This window comes from Psittacula echo (assembly GCF_963264785.1).
Source record: "Psittacula echo genome assembly, chromosome: 7".
NCBI classification, from domain to species: domain Eukaryota; kingdom Metazoa; phylum Chordata; class Aves; order Psittaciformes; family Psittacidae; genus Psittacula; species Psittacula echo.
This window is the reverse complement of record NC_137740.1, coordinates 6,991,096-7,014,088: the sequence shown is the minus strand read 5'-3', so window position 1 is coordinate 7,014,088 and position 22,993 is coordinate 6,991,096. Positions and strand designations below refer to the sequence as shown.

The window sequence follows — 22,993 nt, the reverse complement described above, 5'->3', positions numbered from 1 at the left end:
TTGCATGGTCTTGGGAGTTCCAGGAAGGGATCTGGAGGGTGAACTTCTTTACCCTGCTTCTACTGAAAGAAAAGGTCCTGACACAGCCCCAACAGGGTTGTGGCTTTCTGAGAAGATCATTCTTTGGAGTGGAAGCACAAGTACATCACATCTTTATGAATCTTGAAAAGGCTGAATGATATGAAAGGTAACATGATAGGCCCAATGCATTTCCACTAGGGTTCCAGCAAGGCAAAGTTGTTTCATTAAAAGTGTATATCTACATTGGAAGATGTCCAGGCCAATTGTCAGGAGCATTGACAATTTTTCTCCTTCAGGGTTTAAGCTTTCCTAATGCAGTTTTAACTCCTGCCCCTCATTCACCTCCCCCTCTGTGACTAAGGCCTCTTGACCAGTGGGCAGAAACTGCTCCATAGTCCATCTCCCCAGCATTGTTTTCATCATGGAATTATCTTTTTTCCATGTTGGTTTCCTTTTGTGCCAAATAGGAACCACACATTTAGAGGCTCCAGAATCCTTTGTAAATACTTGAGGATCGGGCTTCTATGCAGCTCGAACTGCTTAACCAGAAGTGAACATTTGGTCACATACAGAGCAGAACCGTGCTGGCACCAGGCTGGATTTGTGAGATAAAAGAAAACTGGCAATCAGAAAGGAGTAAAAATATTATTTTGCCATAGGGGGACAGATAAGTATTTTTATCATCGCACGCAGTGGCTTTTGGCAAAAAACCCATGGATGTAGGCAAAAGTTACGAGAAGAATTCTTCATAGTTTAAACCCTGAATCATTGAATGCACTCTTAAATATCTTATTGCATGTAAATATACAACTCACTGTTCAGCTGTGAACTTTTTAAAGTGTGATTTCTGGTTCTGAACAGCCTGGACATTCTCCAAACTACAGCAGATATTTGGTTTCTCCTGCCCTATTTCCAGCACAATTTCAATAAAGTAGAATATAGCTTGAAAAGAGAGAATGGAAATTATTTTTAAAAGATCTCAGGATTCCTATGAAAACATAAATCCTCTCCAGTGTTTATATCCTCTTCTAACTAGTAATGGTATACCCCCCCCCCCCCCCCAGCCCTCTCCTGGTTAAAACAGATTGAGTTCCCTGGTACCTGTTATTAAATTGGATGCAATCTGGACTATTCAGTGGTAAAATGCTCTGATTTATCCTTCCAGTAAACTTCAGAAATGTACAAATTTCTGTGTCATGGTTTAAGGCATGATTTGATCCTGGCTCTATTCACTGAATTGTTTTATTTGGAGCTTTTGAATGGGATAAGCTTGGGATGTCATGCTGTCTGTTTAGACTTGAGGAAGATTAAAGAAGTAGTGAACCCTGTACTTGCTGGTGCCCAGATTGACACATACAGTTAGACTACATAAAAGAGGAGGGTGAATCTCCACTTTGGCTGGGATTTACTTCCTCATGTGAATATTTATGGTGTTTACTTGTTTATTGTCATCTCACAAGTTAATTTTGTTTTCCTTGGTGACAAATCATGCAAGTGGCAAGATTTAAACTGCAGCAGGATTTACCCATCTACATCAATGGTATTTTGATAATGGCAACAGAATGTGGTAGAAATATTAACTACTAACATTAACAGCAGGGTCCTGAATCATATATCTTGTTTTACAAATGTTCATCCCCAAATTATAGACTTTTTCTATTCTGCTTGTCAGGTGAATATATGTGGCAGAATTAAACAAATCTAATGCTTAAAACTGAACATGATTCCTGTAAGCAAACCCCTTTTTGTCCTTTTGACTAAAACATTCAAAGTCTGAGTTATTTTCAAAATCAGTAACTTGCCTTTCTTTATTTCTTAACTCATAAAAGGCTACTAAAAATCATTCTTATTTTGGGGGATATAGTACAAAGTTAATAATTCACATAGGAAAAAGAAGGTAAAGATGTGTGTTGATTCATTGCTATTACTTCCATTGATGTGTCCCAAAAGCCGTGTTCCTAGAACAAGACCCCCACTAGGTCTTGTATAAACTGGGAATATTGCCTCTGGCAGCACAGATTTATCTGAACAGTCCTCAGTGAGGTAATTTCTTTTCCATATGTCTTGATTCTTGAGCTGTAAGAAAGGAAAATGGTCCCTGCCTACCCCACACAAGTATTGCACATCAGGAGAATAAATCCACTAAAATTCATAAAGCACCAGGTGTGTTAAAGAGAATAAGATGATCCTTAGCCTGAGGATTTATAGTTTTAATGGAAGAAAATACACTTTCATGAGCTTTGCAGTGCTTTCACCAGAAACCTTGGATGTAATTAAGGCAAATTTGTACGTGTCTTTAAGTAGCAATCAAATGGCAGCTGAGGAGAGAAGCACCATGGGAACAGCATCTTCTGCAGAGCTTCAGACTCACTGAATTACTTGGCCATAGTCTGGATCCTGGCACACTGCAGATAGAGAGGGGCAAGTTACGCAGCACAGAGTCCTGCAGAGGTGCTAAGGGTGAGCTACCTATTTAAATGGATGTCTTCCACAGACAGCAGGAGATGTATTTGGTTTAAAGATGAATCAGATTGAAGCAAAATTTCACACATTTAAGGCCAAAGCAGCACTAAAGAGTTTAGGTATAAAGCCTATTTGAATGTTGAAGCCACTTCTGTCATCCTGCATTCAGTGGCCTCTCTGTCCAGATTGAATCCAGGAGGAAGTCAGTAGGGATGGATTCACATCCACAGATCTTGTCCCCAGTCTCTTGGGGTTCCTTTTAGAAAGGAAGTCTCTCAAATACTGCTCTTTAGTGTGGCAACAAATGGTTGACTCGCAGATACAGTTTTTGAGGCACGAAATTCAGTATGTTGGTGAGTTTGTTTATTTCCTGATTGCTATGAGGTTTAGAGCCATTTCAGAATAATGCAGTACAGTGTCATTCATGTCCTAATCAAATCATACACACTGGAGGCTTTATTGCTGGTTTTTTTTGCATAACACACAAATATACAGGGGAAACACCACCTGGAAAATAATGCAGGATGATAATGTGAGTATTGATTAATGTTGCAGGTGGTTAGGATGACCATGAGGCTCTGCAGTAGTTCTTGGTTTCTTTTATTCAGTCCATTCTTTAATTTCTGATTAAAACCACTTCTAAAAGCAAAATCCTTACCCCCAAATTCAAGAAATTCAATCTCTAGCAACATCTTCCCTGCCAAAAATTCCAGACATGACAATGCATATATAACATCACAAGAAATAGCAAGGTATTTCATCATTACAAAGTGGCTACAAATCTGAAATCAGTGAGGGTGAATACATGTGTCACCATGCCAAGATTTACACTTTTGAAACAAACCCCTCAGTTATGTCACATATATCATCTCTCCACTTGTGCATTTAGCATTCTTCATGTGCAGAATACCAGATGTTTCCTGTGTAAACTGTGCACACATGCAATTGATAAATTGAGAGGAAATTAATGAATTGAGAAGATAAGCCAATCTGGGCTGAAAAAGATGGTCTCCAGCTGTGAATGGAAGTGATTTATCATTGAGCTAAAGGATCAGCTTTTCTAGCTCAAACCAGCAGATACATCATTACATTTAATCCAGACTTCCACACAGATATTTAGGAGTTCTGCAATTGACTTCAGCAGAGCCAGGATTTCACCCGTAGTGTTTGCCTAGGCTGAAAGCCCATTCCCCACAGTTGTGTTATTCTGATTTATTTATTTAGTAAATGTGGTTATTTCTGTAGTGGAGGAATAAAAACCATCAGTCTGTGCACTTGAGGCAGAAAGATTGCACAGCTGTGACTGCTGCTGAGCACAGCAAAAGGAGAGTCAGCTTTAGTCTTTCTGTTAAAGCTTGGGTAATGAGAGCAGCTTGTTGGCCTGTCATGGTTGACACTTGCCCAAACCAGAGGTTTTGCAGGCTGAAAGCACATCTGGAAACATGCATACCTGAAATATTCATGTAAACTGCTATAATTTGCTCAGGTAAGTGTTTGCAGGAGGTGATATTATAGATGATACTTGAAAATGTGTAGGTCCCGACATAGTATTTTACCTGCAATGAGGCTCAGCAGGATACAGTGTTCCCAAGTCTCACCACTAAACCTGTGGTGTACAGGGACTAGTCAGAGAGAGGTGAAAAGATCCTAACTCAGCTCTCAGGTTCCAGTCGTACAGACATTTGGCTGTTTTATGCAAACTTCATCCTGTATACCTGAATTCAGGTTTTGTATGCCTAAATTACTTTTCATCTGACTCATCTCCATGAACTAGCTTACTCCAGGTCTCAAAAAAAGCAACTTGGCTGGTGTAAGGAAGGGAATAACCTACGGTGGGGGAGACCTTTTCTAGAGACAGCTGTAAGGTCAGTTTGGATGTCACATTGCATGATATGTCCCACTGTGCCTTTACTTGTCTGAGGCCTTAGAAACGGCTCAGCTTGCCTTAAAGGGTTTCTAAACACTATCACTTCATTATTATGAAGATAATAATTAAGATTACAGTTTTCTTATATTCCCTTTTACTCCTCATGCTACTCTGTTTTACTAAGGGATTCCACTGCTCAATTTCTTCCTTTTGGTGTAGGAATTATAGTCCTTTACGCGGCAGAAACAGAATAATGTGATTTCACATTATGTCACAAACACATACACATTAATTCCACTGCACGTACATCATGGCAAAGTCCCTGGGGAGATATAGATGCCATGAAGTGGGCATCTTCTCATTGCAGAGGAAGATGATGGTTTTGTGGAATGCTACAAAAGAGAGCACTCTCAGCTGCTGCTCCATGACTAACATCATGTGGCCCATTCTCAGTAAGACACTGATACAACAGAAAATGATGCAGGTTTCAGGTGGCCTGGATAAGTGCAACTTGGAGGAGGAAAAAGAGATTTTTATAAGCTTTCCAACCCAGTTCCTTTTGAATTGAGGTCCCAGGAACTCAAAGTACTTTGTGTGCTGACACTGTCAGGGTCAGGAATTTGGGTTTTTGAAAGGCAAATTGTGCAACATATTTCAATACGTCAAACTCCAATATTGTATGAGATCACCAACTTGAGGTACTATCAGCCAAACGCAAAACTTGGTCTTTCTGCATGAGCAAAACAAATCTGAGGCACCTACTATGTTTAGTCAGAAAAGTAATCCTACTAGCACCTGAAATGTTGAGACAAAGAGAAATATTCAGGCACAGCTATCAAAATACCATCAGTGTTCTAATGCTGGTCTAAAAGAACAACCTTGCCTTCTGCCAAACAAAGTAAAATAAACAAGGAAAAGCCACAGAGCAGAACAAATAATATGGCAAAAATAAGGAATAAAAGATCATAACAGTAGACTAATTGTGTCCTTTATCTGAGAGTTGCTATGAGCAGCTGTAACAGCACTTTTGCATATTATTTCCTGAAAAATGTGGATTTCAGCCCTTATATTTAAGGTTTTGCCTATTACAACTGTCTGCCCTTATTCAAATTAGCATTACACTTTAATACGCTCTTGACCTTAATAATAGATTTGATGGTGAGGTCCACAGGCTCCATGTATTTCTGCAGGGGTGAAAAAACCCTGACCCCAATGTTGTGAGTATCTCTGCTACATTTGGTGGCCATTCATTTGAATTTTACTAGAAACAGACAGTATAAACATCTGATAACTTGAAAATAATCTTCTGAAATTCACTTTTTCTCAATTTTAGCAAACTGTGCATCCTTAGGTTCAGAATTTATCCTCAGGCCACAGTTCCTCATACAGGTCTGTACAAAATGCTACCTTCAGAAAGCAGAAAGAATGAATGCAGTTACCGGATTAAGTCAAGCAGGGCATCTGCAGAGCTCATGATGGGCTTTCCGCCCTCTTCAGTGCTCTCCTTCTGTGCTGCTCCACCAGGATGGATAATGGAGACCATAATTATTCCCACAATCACAGCCACAAATGTTGTCCACAGGTAGTAAGTGACGGTTATGATGCCTAATCGACTGGAAGTCTTGGCATCCAGGGCTGCTAGCCCAGACATTAAGCTGTGGAAAGAAAACAAACACAACACACATAGTATCATTTGCATAACATTAATGCAGCTGAAAACCTAATTTCCTAATTACTGCAGTTTACCTGCTTCTGTTAGGATTGCCCATGAACCAGCCTAGAAGCTTGCAGTAACACTAAAGCTATAGCCTCTGTGTCTGAAGTGATGTTCCCCAATTGCCACATGAGACCCTAGTTACTCGAAGGAACCTGCAGGCTCAGGCTGCACACATAGGGACTGAATCCTACCAACTGTTCCCTGGAGTTGAAAGAACAGTTTTACATAACCTACACATCTGACAGCTCAGTTCACAGGAGCAATGGCAATAATCAGTCATAAAAACTTAGGTATAAAACTCAACACATCATTTTACAGAGCCATAGTTCAGGTTTGAAGGGACCTCTGAAGGAAATGTGGTCACCCCCTCACACCTTCCTGTGTGAGGGAGGACCACAACATTGATATTAAAAACCTAAGGGGCACATAGGACTCTTTTCAACCTAAAAGAATAACTCTTTTTTCTTTCTAAATCAATGCAAAACACAATATATTTTTGCTTTACCAGGGGATACACTGGGGAGCAGACTGTGATTCAGCGTGCTTCCAGTCACAATGGAGACAGTGTATGGCATGTAAAGGAAACTCCTTCATGGCAGGTGGGGAGCAGATAAAATGCTATGGTCACTTCAGCCTTTTCTTTCCTCTTTAGCTCCTTTCCCACCACTGCCAGAGGATGACCAGTGTCCATGCTCTTGCTTGTATAGCTTGCTACTGCCAAGCTATACAACTCTCCACCAAGTGCTTTAGATCCCACTCACCCTCTTTTATAGGCAAATTAGGACATGCATAGTTTAGTCCCCGAACTTGCTCCAGCTGCTCTGACATAAGCCTTGAGGCAGTTTCCAAGAGACCTGAGGATGGGATTTGAGTTCCCAGTGGCAGCAGCATTGCCTGGGGCTTTAAATTGAGATTTATCTTTGAATAATTCTCTGTAAACTCTTCAAAGTATAGAATCATAGAATCATACATCTCAAGAAAACTGAGGGTAAAATAAGACCACATTTACTGTTTAGTGTGCCCACTGTCCAGCTCTCTTATCAGAACAGAATAATTTATCATGCTTTTCCTCATAAACAGTCATTTACTAAGCTGCACCTCCTTGAATAAGATCCCTTGACCTCACTCTCCTGAGTGAGGTTGTCTAGAGCCAATGCTAAAGTGCAGCTTAACCTTTATAGTAGATTTAATGAAACCAAATGGGTGGGATTTAGTGCTCAGGTTCCTGCTATGCACTAGATTAATTAAGAAAATGTACTGCTTTTCTGCATTGCCAATCTCTCATCTAGCATGGGTTTTGTTAACTCTGTAGGAACAAGAGGAAATATTGACTGCATTGTAATATGGATCGTTTTGAAAATTAACATCTCTATAACTCTCACATTAATAACCATTGCTTTTCCCTCTCTTTTATCATTGTATTTGACAAAAATCACACCTTTCTATGTGTCTGTAAAGTACCATGTACAAACACAGCACTACATGTTGAAAAAACCAGTAGCCGCAATACTTCCAGAAAGGTAAATATTCTAAACCATTTAGTTTAATCAAGCAGTTGAGTTAAATACATTTATCTCAAATTAATGTGTTTGTTTTCTGTAAAACAATTTCTACGTTGTTATTAGATTTCTAGGACTGAACTCTTCTCACAGGCTGAGGTTTCACAAGCCATTGAGCCAGTTCAGCAGCTCATTGATGTCCAAAGGAGATACCTATATTGTACCAGACTTCAGCACTGTTCCATCCCCCACTTGACCTTCCAGAAAAAACAAGGGAAAATAAGAATGAGGTTGATTTTTAACTAGCTAGATGTTTCTCATGGTCATCATTTTCAGTGTTCTTCATGGACATTTCATGCAGGGAAACGGACACCAGTGGTATCAATGCCTGACCATTGACCAGCAGATCTGTAACTTTAGATAGGACACCATGCAGAGTGGAGAGGGCACTACTGAGGAGGCAGGCAGTGCACTTTTCTTCCTTGTACTGACCTGAGGCCACTGTCAGTATGGTAAAACCACACTGCTTCTGTTGTCCTTGATGCGTTTGTGTTTGTTCTACAGAACAATGGACAGATGAGCCCTGCACATAGCACTTGAACTGTCTTGATTGTTCACCTGAGAAGTATGTCCAGAAGTACTTAGGGACAAAACCCTAACTAAATATGTCCAGTGGTTCATGTGCCTTTGGGGGTGCTACCTCAGCCTCAAGATGTTGGGACATTTCGGATCTGGGAGGGGGATGTGCAGCTAGAATCTAATCATACCTTGGCTCTTAGGTGACAAATCCTGAGGGGGCTAATAATGAGATTGCTCTGTCTTGGGGATATTCATTAACAAGATCATCATCTATAATGAGATTATCCTGTCACCAGATAAAGTCATGCTTGGTTCATGCTGTGATGAGAAAGTCCTGAAAAGTAATTAACTATGGAGGTGCAAAAGGGGTAACTGGTGTGACAGAAGCATGAACAAAGGTCTGGGTTCAGAAAAGCCCTGTGTATTTCATGGCTTACAATGCTCAGAAGGGACCAGGGAAAGCAATTCTTCAAAAGCTGTGGAGTAACATTGGTCATATCATTTTAAGTAATTGCTAAGAATCATTTTCAGAAAGAAATGCCTTTAATATTTTAACTTTAATAGGACATAGTAATCTGTCATTAACTATTTTTCATTTGACTTTGTATGTTTGATGCCAGAGGGAGCAGGACAGGAGACATAAAGATTAAGAGACATATTGATTAGCACAGTTATTGTATGAAGTATATCACAGTACATCACAGGAGTCCCTCCCTGTTGATCTCCAGAGCTCTAACGTTCACATAATGTAGCCAAAGCACACCAAGAAATCATAGAATCATAGAATCAGCCAGGTTGGAAAAGACCTTTAAGATCATAAAGTCCAACCCTTACCTCAGCACTGCCGAGGCCACCACTAACCCCTGGCACAGAAGGCCTCGTCTACACAGTGTCTGAACACTTCCAGGGACGGTGACTCCAGCACTTTTCTTATTTCCTACGGAACAGGGAAGCCAGGAGGAATAAGCTTCCAGATGGTTTAACTTAAGATCACTGCATTATGTTAAATGCATTTTTAAATCTATTTCTCATCAGAGATTCTTAGACACATTAAAACCTCCCCAAGAGTTTCCCAAGCTTCATCAAAGATGTTCCCATGCCATCCACTGCTAGGCTCTCATGAAACACAATGGAATGAAAACCAGTGCACCTTCAGCTCTTGTCAAGTCTCAGAATCTGGTTAGGCTTGAAATAACAGGACAGATATTTGATTCATAGATTAAAAGAATTTGACTTACTGTGTAGCTAAATAGCTTCCACACATAAGATTCATGCATAGTTTCCATGACATGTTCTAATGTTCAAATGGACAAAACAGGATTAAGACAATGAAAAACAATCTGCAGCTTTTCTGAATCATTACAGTGCCTCTCATTCATTTAATCAGTTTGGGGGAAAGAAAATCCACAAAAGTGTAATTTCATGTTCAAGGACCATTTCTTAATTTGTATAGAAAAAAAATTATCTCAATTCTAAGGCTTCCTAAATATGTGTTAAGAACTTTTGGATGAGATATTAAATCTTGTAGTGTAGGATCCAAGGGAAATCTCTGGCTCCCTATGATTTAAGAGGTGTCATGCACCTTGCTCTGAAATGTCTGGTGCTGGATATAATAACAGACACCATAATAAACTAAGTAGCCCCATGACCTATATCTCCCACATTTTTCTTTCTTCTGTCTACAAGAGTCTGCTTCATTTTTTCTTAACTCTATCTTGTTTATCTTGGACACAATTGTGTATTCTCAGAGACTATACATGATTTGAAGAAGAGCCTCTAAAAATGTAACAACTGCTCTATATCTGTGTAATGATCTGTCCCATGGCCCTTATATGCCTGCGGCTTTCAAGCATCTTCAAAGCCGTGTTTTGATAACCTGAGGATCTGTACACAATGAAAACCCAATGCTCCACAATATCTTTCTAAGGTTCAGCTTTGTATTCTTAACATGTAAAAGATATCCGGCTCTTTTACTGGGACTTAGGTAATTCTAAATCTACTCTGCGTTGTTTGCTGTGAAATAAGTTGTTTTTTGAAATAATCTGTCTTGTCTTTTCTCTGAACTATCAAGCCACATTTTTATAGGAGAAAGTCAGAAAGCCAGTAAACCAAACAGGAGCATTTTGATCTAAAGCTGAATATGGCAAGTAATAAAACAGATTTATTTATTTGCAGCATTTTAGTTGGGCAGATATTTAAGACAATAATTTCACTACGACTTAGATTGTTTCATTGCTGAGTGTTAGTAAAATAAAAATCCTAGCCACATTATTTTGTCTAGGATGGCCTGATTAAAGTTTGTTTCCTTTTTTGGGACAGTTTCCATGTGGTTTATGAAAGGTTAGAATAAATTATTTCTTTCTGGAGTCCTTGTTGAGGGAGGAAAGTGAAGAGTAAAGCCAGGATCTAATGAAACCTAGATTAAGCTTTCAAGGGGAAACTAGAAGGGAAGAGGAAGACTTCAGCAACTCCAGGAATTATTATTCTATGTGACTTACTGAAAATGTAAAGTCAGTTACTAGGTTGTTTAAAATATTGGTAAGAGTACAAACCAATGAAACTAGTGAGTTTCACGTCTGCTTTGAGAGAAATCTGCATAAATCCCCCAAACTACTACAGCAATTTTGAAGTAATGAGGAAGGGAATTCTTTCAATATCTTGCAAATTGAATTAGTCCCATGCAAACAAGTAGCTAAACATTTATGAGTACCTCTAGGCTTGTTCTGGCTGTCACTGATGAGCATCTCAGTACTTATAAAGTATTTTATTCACAAAGAAAAATAGAACTTTCTATCTTCTCTGCAATGCTCTAGTTTATTTCTGTTGCTGTCTGATAAAAGCGCATATTTTGACCTGTCTCAAGATCAAAACCTATATCCCCAGAAAGGGAAATACAAGAAGCTGCTGCTAAGACCCCATTCTGCATGTTTACTTTGTCTTTCTCTCCACCAGAAGCCATCTGGATGTTGCTTTGAAATAGATGGATTATGGATAAAGTTATCGGAAGGGATTAGTGTGATTAGAAAGACATTAATCCTGTCAAGGAGTAATGGACAAGTATTAACCACCAACAGTTGTTCCTAGAATCATGCAGGTTTTCATTCATTCTGCACCCTCCCTTGCATTCTCATTTTGTAATGGCATTCCATAGAAAAGACCTTTCTAAGCAAGTTCTCCCAATGAGGCTGAGAGGCTCCTCTAACAGCTACATTAGAGATGATTATGTTACAGTTGAGCATCATAAAAGTGAAGTGCTGGCTTCACTACTGCTGCTTGATCATGTAGGCAGGCTGTCACTTACCTCTTTGTCAAGGTCAGTGCCTTCAAGTTTCAACATAGTAATAACCTCCATTTCCACAAGCCATTTAATCATCTTAAAATGCTTTACTAATATAACCTACTATCACACAGGAAGGCAGTATCTCCAATTTACAAACAAGCAAACAGAAATGAAGGCAGTTTCTTTAAAGACAATTTACAGTGAAGAAAGATATGCCTGAAGTGATGTCTGTATTGCAATGGACCATCAGACTTTTCCTCATCTATGCCCATCTACCTGTGCTTTCACGACAGGCTGCTTCACTTCTATGGAGGTACCATTTATGGAGGAACAGTTTGCAACAGATTCTTTACAGTAATGAGAGAAAGAGACAAGAAACTTCCTCCGGCTCTTTCTGTAGTTTGATGTTTGATTTTGCTCTTAGTCCCCAGTGCAGTTAAAATTATTTTAGCAGGATATTTCTTTCCAGGATATTCTTTTGCTCTAACATGACAGAATACCTACAGAGCAAAACACTGCCATGGCTGTGATAGAGAATTCTGCTGCTCTCATCACATGCTGAAGTGACAGTGGTACTGGTGGGAGGGCTGTAGCCTGTCCATATCTCTGCTGCACCCTATGTGGTCTGCCCTTACTTAACAGTGAAATGTTAAAGTTTTGTTGTTTCATCTCTAGATGTCATATCTCACTGCACAGGAAAAAATGCCTCCTGCCCATACGTGTGCAGACAGGTAGTTAGCACATCTGTTGAACAGTACCTGTATATATATTACAATCAAGTAGCATCTTGGTTGGAAGCTCATGCCAATCGAAACTTCCAGTCCCATTCACCCACTTTTAAGTGATGCTAGGGCCTCTCATGTGCGTGACACCATTTGTCTAAGTACAGGATAAAATCCTGCAATAATCTATGCTCACACCCTGAACTAAGCTGGATCTGGCACTTGTAAAAGGGTGGCCCATTTGTTTAGATGAACATCCTTTACATGTATGTTTGTGTACAGTCCAGACAGGCAATAAATGGCACCTCAGCTCTCTGTGAATTGTATTTGGACTCCAGCAGTTTTATAGTCTGCTGGTGTGCTAACAGGCTTCTGCTGATCTGAACACAATCAAGGAACTGTCATGATCACCTGTAGTCAGTGGAATAATCCCCAATGTCATGTATTATAAAGTTTCACACTATTACAGCCTGATTTTGTAAGGAGATGAGAAATCGAGAATCCTCCTGAAGATCTAAGCTACTAAGGTTCATTCCTTTGAAAATCAACTACTAGCAAACAGAATTTTTCAAGTTTAGATATCTTAATGCAAATGAAATAATGTCTACAATCAAAAAAAAACCCAAATAGAGAAAGAGATAGCTGTTTTACAAATAGGACTGTCGCAGCAGTTTCTCTTATGGTTAGATTATCAGTCATAAATAGCACTCGAAATGTGAATTAACTTTTCAGAGCCTCAGTATACAGCTATTTTACTATATAGAATAGCTGCAAGGTGTCAGGAATGATGGAAAATCTGGCTCTTGATCTTCAAACAATGAGCAGCAGTACGTTAGAAAATGCTGTCTGCAATACACTGTTTGCAGTGATTGTGTTTAATTTTACAGCTAAGCTACTGGAAGAGAAATTGACATCTACAAAAGAAACCAAATCTACATTCTAGTACATCATAACATGCAGCTTTCTGATATTGTTTCTTAAACAATGCTTTATAAAATAGTAAGAGTTTTATTTTTCACCCAGAATGTTGAGATCTCCTTTTCCTTATTATCTAACACTTGTACCTGTTAATGATAAACTGACACACATAGCAAAAATCCTGCCAGGAATTTGCACCATGCATTGTATTTCTTGGTGTGCAATAGGAAATCTGTTTTTATGGACTAACGTTAACAAGGCAGGACTTTGTACAGCACACTGTGAAGATCAATGTCCAATGGCTATTCTAACATTGCTTCCTCCCAAATAGCCCAATGAGGCTACTGCGATCCATCTATTAATGCCAGATGAAAGCCACCTTTAATCACTGACTGATAAAGGAGATTTGAGATACTGTAGTGTAGCTCAGGCAGGATTCAGGCTGGCTTGTTGACTTCAGCTGTTCTGATGAAAAAAATGAAAGTATTTCCTAAATTCAAAGGTCAGGATGCAAACAGAAAACAAATTATCTGTTAAATATGGATGTGCAGCTTCACATCTGTGGGAAGAGCCAAGAATCTCAGTAACACTTGATTTTCTGTTCTGTCAGTTTTCAAGTGCTTTCAGATTAAGAAAAGGACAAAAGGATTTGAAGCACAAATGTGGATTATAAACAAATGTCAGATTTATTCAGCTGTTTATTGTTCATACATGTTTCTGTCCTAAGGAAACAGAGGGAATCCAGCCAGCTCCTCAAGCTTCACATGTTGTTGCTTTTTCTTTTGTGAGACACTAAGTATTTTAGAGCTCTTAGAGGACACCAGAAAAATTCAGTCAGGTCACAAACATCTCTTACCCCATTTGTAATCACTTCAGTGCTTTCCAAACCCATTCACTTCATGACCATAGATTTCTATTGCACATCGCTACATCCCTGCTGACATTGCCTACGTAATTCGTACTGAGTCAGGCCAATTTTATCATTATGACATGCATAACTCTGCAACATGTAATTTTTCACTGAAACAGCTTGGACCTCTGGGTTACACAGACAAAAGAAAGGGCTGGAAAACAGTATGGGATCTGACCATTTGACCCCATATTCCTAAACATAGCTAAGAACATGCTACAGATGATAATGCAGTGAAACCTCTGAGAAGACGAAGCACAAAGGAGGGATTCTTAATCAGGTTTCCTAAGAAGGTAGAATGAAATTTTCCTCTACAAGCTCAAAGCATCCTTTGGAAGACTTCTGGGGTAATCTGACATCAGTTCTACAATAAAATAGATAATTTCAATATTGATAATTTCAAGTAGTATAAAGGTGTCAAGTGAAATTGCTTTCTGACCAGTTCTTCTTACCCTTGGGTAATCCTCCCCTTTCAGTTTCATCCAAGTAGAGTTTTGCTTTTTTCACTCTGGATGTAAATATATAGATTCTCTCTAGTCATCCCCTTAAACCACCTATATCTATTCTGACTTTCTCCACTACAGATACTGTATATTGCATATCCTAGGAAAGGCTAACAGCTTGTTCTCCCTGGGGTGTAGTGTATTTTTCTTATGATGTACATTACAGTGACACACCTGACAGGTAGTTCAGAAATGAGACATTATACACACTTTATGCTATCATTCAGGTAACCCACAGAATTTCCCATACTAACCCAGCAGAAAGTTTACCCTCCTCTGTTGGGGAAGACCTGTTCTTGGGTGTCAATATTTTCTTATTGGCAATGTAATACAGGTGAAATAGAGGGAAAAGTTCAGAGTCCAGTAACGTGAAGAAAAAGCCCTCTGTTTCCAAGAGCAATTTAATTCTATGACAAAATACAGCTGCTTTGGTACATTGTAAAGCACTGCTCTGAGCAGGCTCCTTAGAGAGCCCCAGGCATCATTTTGCAGCTGCTCCTCAACACCTCTCAGGATAATACAGTACATAAATTTGATTGCACTTGATTATGCCCCAGTTTGGCAGCTGCACAAGCATAAAAACAGTGACTGGTATTTACAAAAGAATGACCAGAGAGAATAGTTTAAATCATATACAGCAGGAAAGAGCAAGCCAAAACTGACCAGAATGTTATCCATCGTTTCCCCTTCAGTCTTCAGGTAAATTTTGTGAATTTGTCAAGACAACCCAGAAAGTGTCTCTCAGTACCAGGAATAGCAGGACTGCACATAGTGCCTTTCACATAAACCCAGTATTATTGCATGAACTAATCTGGGCTGTCCTTTTGGTTTAAATTTAATGATAAATAAGAAAAAAAGATAGATGTCATAGCCTTTTTGAGATCTCTATTTTCCTTCTGAATAGGCATTGTATTGACCATGTAAGGCACTAATTTATAATCATGGTAGAAGATTTAGATTGCAAATGTCACTACTGGCCTGAGTGTTTGGGACAAATTGTTCATCCCTAACAAACAGTAATCTTAAGTAGTAAAACAGATAAATCATCTCCAGTCTGTGGTTTATTACCAGTTCCATCTATAGCTGACAGCAAGCAAAATAGTGCACTCATAATTTACTGAAGCTAATGGTCTGCCTCACAGCATGTTCTTAACCAAACCCTGAACTCCTAAAGAATATACTGTTGCTCTGAAGTTATTTAGGTTATGTCTGCAGAGACAGCTCCAGACAGGAACTCACTCTGCCTATGCTCTTAGCTGCCAAGGCTGCTCCGGAAGCCATACAGTCAACATTAGCCCTTTGCATACAAGCTTGGGCGCAAAGCCACACTAATGCGGCTATATGGCTTCCGGCATGGATCTGCCACTAGCCTGCCCAGTTTGGCTGGTGGGCTGAGTTCCCATCCGCTTGTTTGCACCCACATCCTCTTGCACAGTTTATACAATTGTTAACTCTTCAAATGTAACTGAGTTCCAACAGGCAAAATTTGGTATGGCACAGTAACATTTGTTTCAGCACAGCTGAACAATGACAGAATTCGATTAGGACAGGATGAGCAATGTTTTTCATTAGTGGGATGTTAAAATACCAATCTGTTCCCCAAATCAGAGAGCTGTGGGGAAAAAAATTATATGGAGAACAGGGTACCATAAGGGAGTAGTTTCTAGTTAAATACTAGGCTGTAACAGCATGAGTAAGAATGACCCACTCCGGAATCTGAGCAGAAGGTAGAAGGGATTACCAGAACTGATGGCATTATGGACAGGAATCCCCTTAAAGACAGACAGCTCTATATTTAGCATATTGTATTTAATTCAGCAACAAAACCCCGATAGCAACACATATTTATTATTACCCCCAAATAAGGTTTCAAGAAAATATAAAAACGTATTACACTTGTATCAGGCACAACATACTCAGAGGAAGAGGCTTTATAATCTAAAATAATACAGGTCAGATCAGCTATTTGACTATAAAGGGAACAATTTAACAGATTCTGTATGTGGAAGAAGGATCAAGTCTTTGCTACTCACTATTTCTTAAACATCTAGAAAATGGTCAGTGGTAAATTAACACAAAATATAATAATCATCCTAAGCTTAACCAAAACAAACTGCTTTTTCTAAAGGGAATATTCACCATGGAAACAAGCCTGTAGCAAGAGCTAAGCAGCTCAGTTCTGCTCTGAAATTTCTTTCCCACAAGCATTTGCTTACTACTAATCATAGTCTTAGAAAACTGAGCCCTGTATCTTTTACCAAATAAAAGCTTAATCATATAAACAAGGGGGGGTGCTGAAATAAAGGTTGCAATTTTCTATTACATTATATATGTATATAACTAGACACATGATAAAGAGAACCTCAGTAGGTTCAGCTGGTGTTAACCTGTGTGACTCTGTCTTTAGCCTGCTTTGTTGAAGAAGGAAGGCTTGTGCAGTGAAACTCCATGTGTGTGAAAGCCCTTACTAATAACTTTTCTTTCTCTCTTAAATTACACAGAAAGAATAGAAGGCTTCAAAAGGGAGAATAAGCTCCTTAAGGTCTGTGAAACTATACAGCTAATTACAGGGAAGAAATGACCCATGTGCATCTCAACATTGCGTGGGTGGTGAGACCCTGGCACAGGTTGCCCAGAGAAGCTGTGGCTACCTGGTATTGTTCAAGGCCAGGCTGGACTCCTCCGTGGGCTCACAGGAACCTCCTTGGTTTGAATTTCCTTTCTAGGGTAAATGCCACAGTGTAAACTTTCTGTCTATAGGAAGAAACCCATGCCAAAAAGAAGCATTATAAATGCCTCAGCAGTGGTAAATTTCTCAGTTGGAGTTTGCAGCTTCTTCAAAACCTCAGTCACAAGATACAAAGTCATAACAGATTAGGTCTCAGATCTAGCCTCCCCAAAAAAATCAAGTCAATGCAGTTATGCTTACTGAAAATGAAGTTTCTGGCCCACTCTAAGTTGATCAGTCCAAAACCTGTTACCTGAGATGAAGAGGATGGCTCAGGGAATGAGCACAAGTACAAAGAAGCTCAGAAGGGAGGTGACAGCAGTTATGGCACAGTATGGAATGGCATGGCTGGCCTCTGCTGGAGCCAGCAATAATGCCTGGCACTGCTGGCACAGACAGGGTTAGGTCAGAGGGTTTACATTACCTTTATCAAATGTGAGAAGGTACTAATGGGAAAAATTTGCGGTTTTTCCCCTCCTGTTTTTTGTTTCATGTGGAGCACAAAGACACGCGATATGGTTATTTCAAGCATTTAAGAAGCTGAGAACCTAAAGTGATGCACAGGTATCTCTGCCAACTAACTTGTCCTGAAAGCACTACCTGCAGGTGAAGGATATGTGTGTGTGTCTGGGCGAGATTATAATTAGCCACAGTGAAAGAGAGTAGAGATTTTATTCTTTTCTGAGTAGGTAGCACTATTGGAAAATGCTGGGATGACTGAGGACCGCTTAGAACTCGTGGTTCCTCAGTCTTCCAGACAGAGCCACCTCCTGGCTACAGGGTGTAATATAGATTGAGTCTCTCCATACGTTGGGAGATGCATTAGGTGGAACGAAAGACGGTTTAACAAACTCGAGCACCTTGGGCCAGCTTATCAGCAGATCTCTGTCTGAGGACCCGGTCCCATGGTTTTTGAAATGTAAGAAAGCACTCAGGGCAGGATGCACTGAGATTCACCTCTGTCACTGCCACATATGTGTGTGCCTGTTGGAAAATCTTACGCATGTGTTGAAACCTTTTGCATGTAACAAGGATATGTATTACTTGCATTGCAGTTGTCAAATGAGGATCAAGGCCTCTATCTCAAAGAGAATCAGGGATCTTCAGATCTCCTGCAGTTGATCTTTCAGGTTTGTTGAAGACATTCCCTTATCCAACTGCAGTAAGAGCTCAGGCAGAGCCTAAGTGTGTAACTATGAGTTCAGACTTGGCTCCTGTTCTCTCTGAGCTTTCTTAATATTCTCATTCCCAGGCATAAAAATGGTATTCTATGTTTATGGATATAATAAGCATAAATACATCTTCTAATTACAAGGTCTAAAATTTGATCTTGTAACACTCCACTACTGAATATTCCTAAGTCAGACACAAACTGTCAGACAGTTTTTTCTTTATGTTGCTAATAGAAGTGGCATCCTTTGCTATGTGGTACCTGTTTTCATCACTAAGAAGAGCAAACTCTATACACGATACACAATGAATACTAATAGGTATAAGCAGGGCTTATAACCTCAGGCAGAGAATATGGCAATAAATGTATTTTAGTTGTAGCATGATGCTATGACACTTGTTTATGTAACCAGATAAATGAAAAAATATCAACCCCTATCCTTAATGAAGACCTATGTCACAACAAACACAAAAGCTCATGCAAGGCTCAAACTGGCAGGCTGGTTGTTGGTGGTTGCTTTTCCAAGATATTTCTGTCTGTGGGGAAACAGGTGACAGGAGACAATCAGAAACAGGCAGGACCTCAGGGATACAGCACTTCCAGGTGCTGGGGCAGAGCTGGGTAAAACAAGGAACTGTACATTGAAGAAACCGTTTCCTGTTGTACAGCTGATTTCTTCTGCATTCGAGGAGCTTTTAAAATAATCAGCATTCAGAGGTACCTGACCATATAGTAAATTTTTCATTCCCAATAGATACAATCTGAAAAGTTCCTGGTTTTAACTCTGCAACTATCAGGTCAGAGGAGGGATAGTACAAATTTTAAGCCATTTCTGTTTAAGGCTGGATTTGGGCTAGTGACCTACAAGGGTGAGATTTTCTAGTCTATTATCAGTCTCCCAAGCCACACACTTGCCATCTTTTACTTCTGCTACAACCCTTGAAGATAAACTCTGGACTTGGAGACATGATATGTTGCATTGGGTGCCTCTTTTAACCTTTCTTTCTCACCTTCCCTTTTCATTATGAGTAATTTTCTTGCTCTAGGAAAAACTTGCATTAACTTCAACTAGGAGAGTAAGATTTAGAGCTCTTCTTATGGTGCTGTACCCCTGGCTTTTGTAAACAATAATAGAGAGCATTTTTGGAGATAATTTAAATGCCATTGCTCCTGCAGGGCAAGATTAGAATATTCCAAATCCACAAAGAAATTTCAGTTAAATGTGCATGCAGATTGATATCAATACTGAGCACTATTATACTGATTTTGTGACATGTATGGGTGGGAAATACTGTGCTTGTTGGAGAGGAAAAAAGGACTGTACAAGAATATAACTGCATCTGGAGTATTTTTCACTTGAAACCCCCTGAAATTTCATTATGCAATAGCAAGTAATGGATAGTTTGTTATACAGGGAGATAGATTCATACTGTCTTGCAAGGTGAGTTAATCCCCTTGAAGATCTGGAAAGTTTCTTCTCTTTCTTCCTCAGAGGATGGTGTCCATCAGCTCTAACAGTGTAACTCAGAGATTCCCTTCTGACACACCTAGAGCTATCACAGGGCATGTCAATGCAACTCTCCTACTGTGTTGTTACTCCTCCTGACATCTCAACACAAGATCTAAAGAACTATACATTTTTGGGAGGGGCAACCCTTTTCTGCCCTCATTTCTACGTCACTTCCTGATGTGAGATTCCTGTTTTCTTTGGAAAACTCTCCTTCCACCTCTCAAAAAATCTTCTAACGTGTTTTGTCTTGATGTTCTTTAGCTGCTTGAGGCAGAACTAAGTATGAGTCTACAGTCATACAGTTAGTTTCAAGCACAAAGCACCATGACTCAGCTGCATACTGTGAAAAGCCATGAGGAGGTAGATGTAAAGGTAGATGATTTAAAAATAAAATTAGTGCTGGGTTGTGTTTATTTTTAGCAGCTCTCAGAGATCTGGTCTAGAAATGTTTTTTTTCTGAACGTGAAGATAAGGTTTTGGTGTATTAGGTTCCAGAAGCTGAGGCTTCAAGGAAAGGCACCAAATATTGCAAGAATTTATTAACAGATCTGGTAATGTAAAGTTAGCTTTGGTACTCTCTGTCTCACTGTCTTTTCTCAGCACTGGGCACAGGAGAGGTTTTGGCCATCAAATTGGTGTTTTGATGGTGACTGTAGTCAGTTGGAAGACTCATAGAATCATAGAATGGTTTGGGTTGGAAAGGACCTTCAGATCATCCAGTTCCAACCTCCTGCCATGGGCAGGGATACCTCACACTAGACCATGTCACCCAAGGCTCTGTCCAACCTGGCCTTGAACGCTCCCAGGGATGGGGCAGTCACAGCTTCTCTAGGCAACTTGGGCCAGTGCTTCACCACCCTCACAGTAAAGAACTTCTTTATATCTAACTTGAACTTCCCTTGTCAAACTTAGATTAGAGGAAAACCTATCCAAGTTCACTTAGGATGTCACCTATCACCTGCAGAGACTATCCATCAGTGTCAAGATCTAGATCATCAGTTCTGCTACCAATAAAGTGGCACCATCAAAGGTTCTGCCTTTAATACACTAAGAAACCCCTGGCAATATATGCCAGTTGAAGCCAGGCATATATTATTAGTTCTCTGAAGAATGGTTTTGGTTTTTGCAATACTAACCATGCTACAGCATCTCTCACAATACTTCATAAGACTACAAATTGTGTTTTTCCATCTTATTTGTATAATGTATTATTTCAATTGTTTAGATTTAATATAGTTTGGATTTCTTTATAAGGTGGGTTATTTATTCCATATATTTAACTTCTAGTTAAGTTTGAAGGAAAAGGCTCTCCCATTACAAGTAAGGAAGCAAATAATACCTATATGAGGTATTGGGGAAATGAGCCTATCAATTAAAAAACATGTTCATAGCTCCACTGTGAATATAAATGTACCTCAGTCAGTAATGCTTCTGGCACTTTGACATTCATTCTGTTATACCTAAAATAGTGGTGATGACATGTCTCATTTAGGAAACTTCATTATTGGAACAATCACTGTCCTCACTTACCTTGAGACAACCAGTGGGAGAATCAACATTTTCAGCATCCTCATCAGCAACTCACCAGGAAACTGGAAATAACTGATTTCCTAGAAATACATGGGAGATGCTTATTGTTTCCAGATAAAAACTATTTGTCTTCAAGAGTTTTTCTAGAGCTCTGAATCAGATAACACTGCTAAAATCCACAGCTTTGGTGTAGAAGGTGGCAAAGATAGCAGGCTTTAAAAGACCATTTAAAAATTAATTAGATTACATATTGTGTTGTAATTCAACACAGTACGTTGTGTGTTCTTTTACGAAGGAAGATGAAAATGAAATATGCCACCTCATGGGGACACCCATTAATAGGCTGCCCTAAATAATCTCTTCATTCTGCATTTTTTGTGTTTTCCTCAGTGTGTATGAAGCTACTGCTCCGATACAAAAGATTTTCAGACAGCAGCCAGCAGTAGAACATGGAATTGGTTTAGTTTAGCTGCATTTACTAAATGCCATATTTTTTAATTGAGATTTCTATCATCTCTTGCATGCTCAAGCAACACTTTCAGCAATCCACACTGCCCTGTCCAGTCTGTCTGATTACAGCAGAAAGAAATGCGTACCTGCAAAAAGCTTAGCTGAAGTGTGCTGGGGAGAAATCCCTGGGTGACTTTAGTAATGTCTGCTAATGATGGGAGAGCTCAAATTTATTAATACAAAATACCATTGGTGTCTATATATAAACATCTGTACCTCTGATGAGGAAAAATATCCCCAGTGTTTTCTTTAGGTGTACATGTACCAAAGTAATATGAAATCCAATCAATATATTGCACTAGCAGTTTTTAGCAAGTCTATATTAGACACTACATGTCTACTACATCTGGCTTAAACACCCACTATTATTATCCACACTTCTATTGGTCATTATAAGCACATTATAATGTGCTTATGCTAGACGAGATGTCTTAATGACCAGAACCATTGCAAATGTATTGAGAATGTGTGAAAAGAACAGCGTAGATTAACAAGCAGATGAAATGACACAAATTTAACAAATATATATATAGATGCTTTTTATCTTCAAAAGTCCACCCTGAATTTCCACCAGTTGCTACTTCTGTAGTTACATAAGTGTGGTATTTTCTCTGTAGTGATACACTGCCGTGCCACACTTACCTGTTGGGAAAGCCGCCTCGTCCTCAGGAAGAATCCAAGAAGACAGCCGATGGTGACTGACAACACTGAAAGAATAAGCAAACCATTTCTTTTACAAACATCCTTGATCCGAGCTAGGATTGCATCAAAAGCCACTGCCATGCTGTCCTCCGTGCTCCTTGGAGAAGAATCAGCATCCCATGGAGAGAGAATCCACTTGCTCCTCTTGTTTGGGTGGACAAGCTCTGTATAGATCAGATCAAAGCACTTCAGTTCTGCTTAGCTGACCTGCAAGGTCACTCCTCTGCCAATAGCCACCAAGCAAGCAGCTGGCATTATTGTTCCAAATTAATACCAACAATCCTATTATCAACTACATCATTAAGAGCCTGGAAGAAGATTAGGGGGCTCTGGAAAATTAGAACAGAATGCAGTAGTATTTCT

The 22,993-nt window shown here is 39.5% G+C and overlaps 1 protein-coding gene across 1 annotated transcript in view; it reads right to left on the bottom strand.

The window, feature by feature from the left end:
• Positions 1–22,711, bottom strand: part of SLC1A7 (solute carrier family 1 member 7) — a gene marked incomplete at its 5' end in the record, with an annotated part of 53,858 nt that extends 31,147 nt beyond the window's left edge. Inside the window, 3 exons of the mRNA XM_080623626.1 lie at positions 5,791–6,006; positions 21,419–21,498; positions 22,571–22,711. Coding sequence (XP_080479752.1) covers positions 5,791–6,006; positions 21,419–21,498; positions 22,571–22,711 — 437 coding nt within the window. The remainder of the gene's footprint in view (positions 1–5,790; positions 6,007–21,418; positions 21,499–22,570) is intronic.
• Between the last annotated feature and the right edge of the window lie 282 nt (positions 22,712–22,993).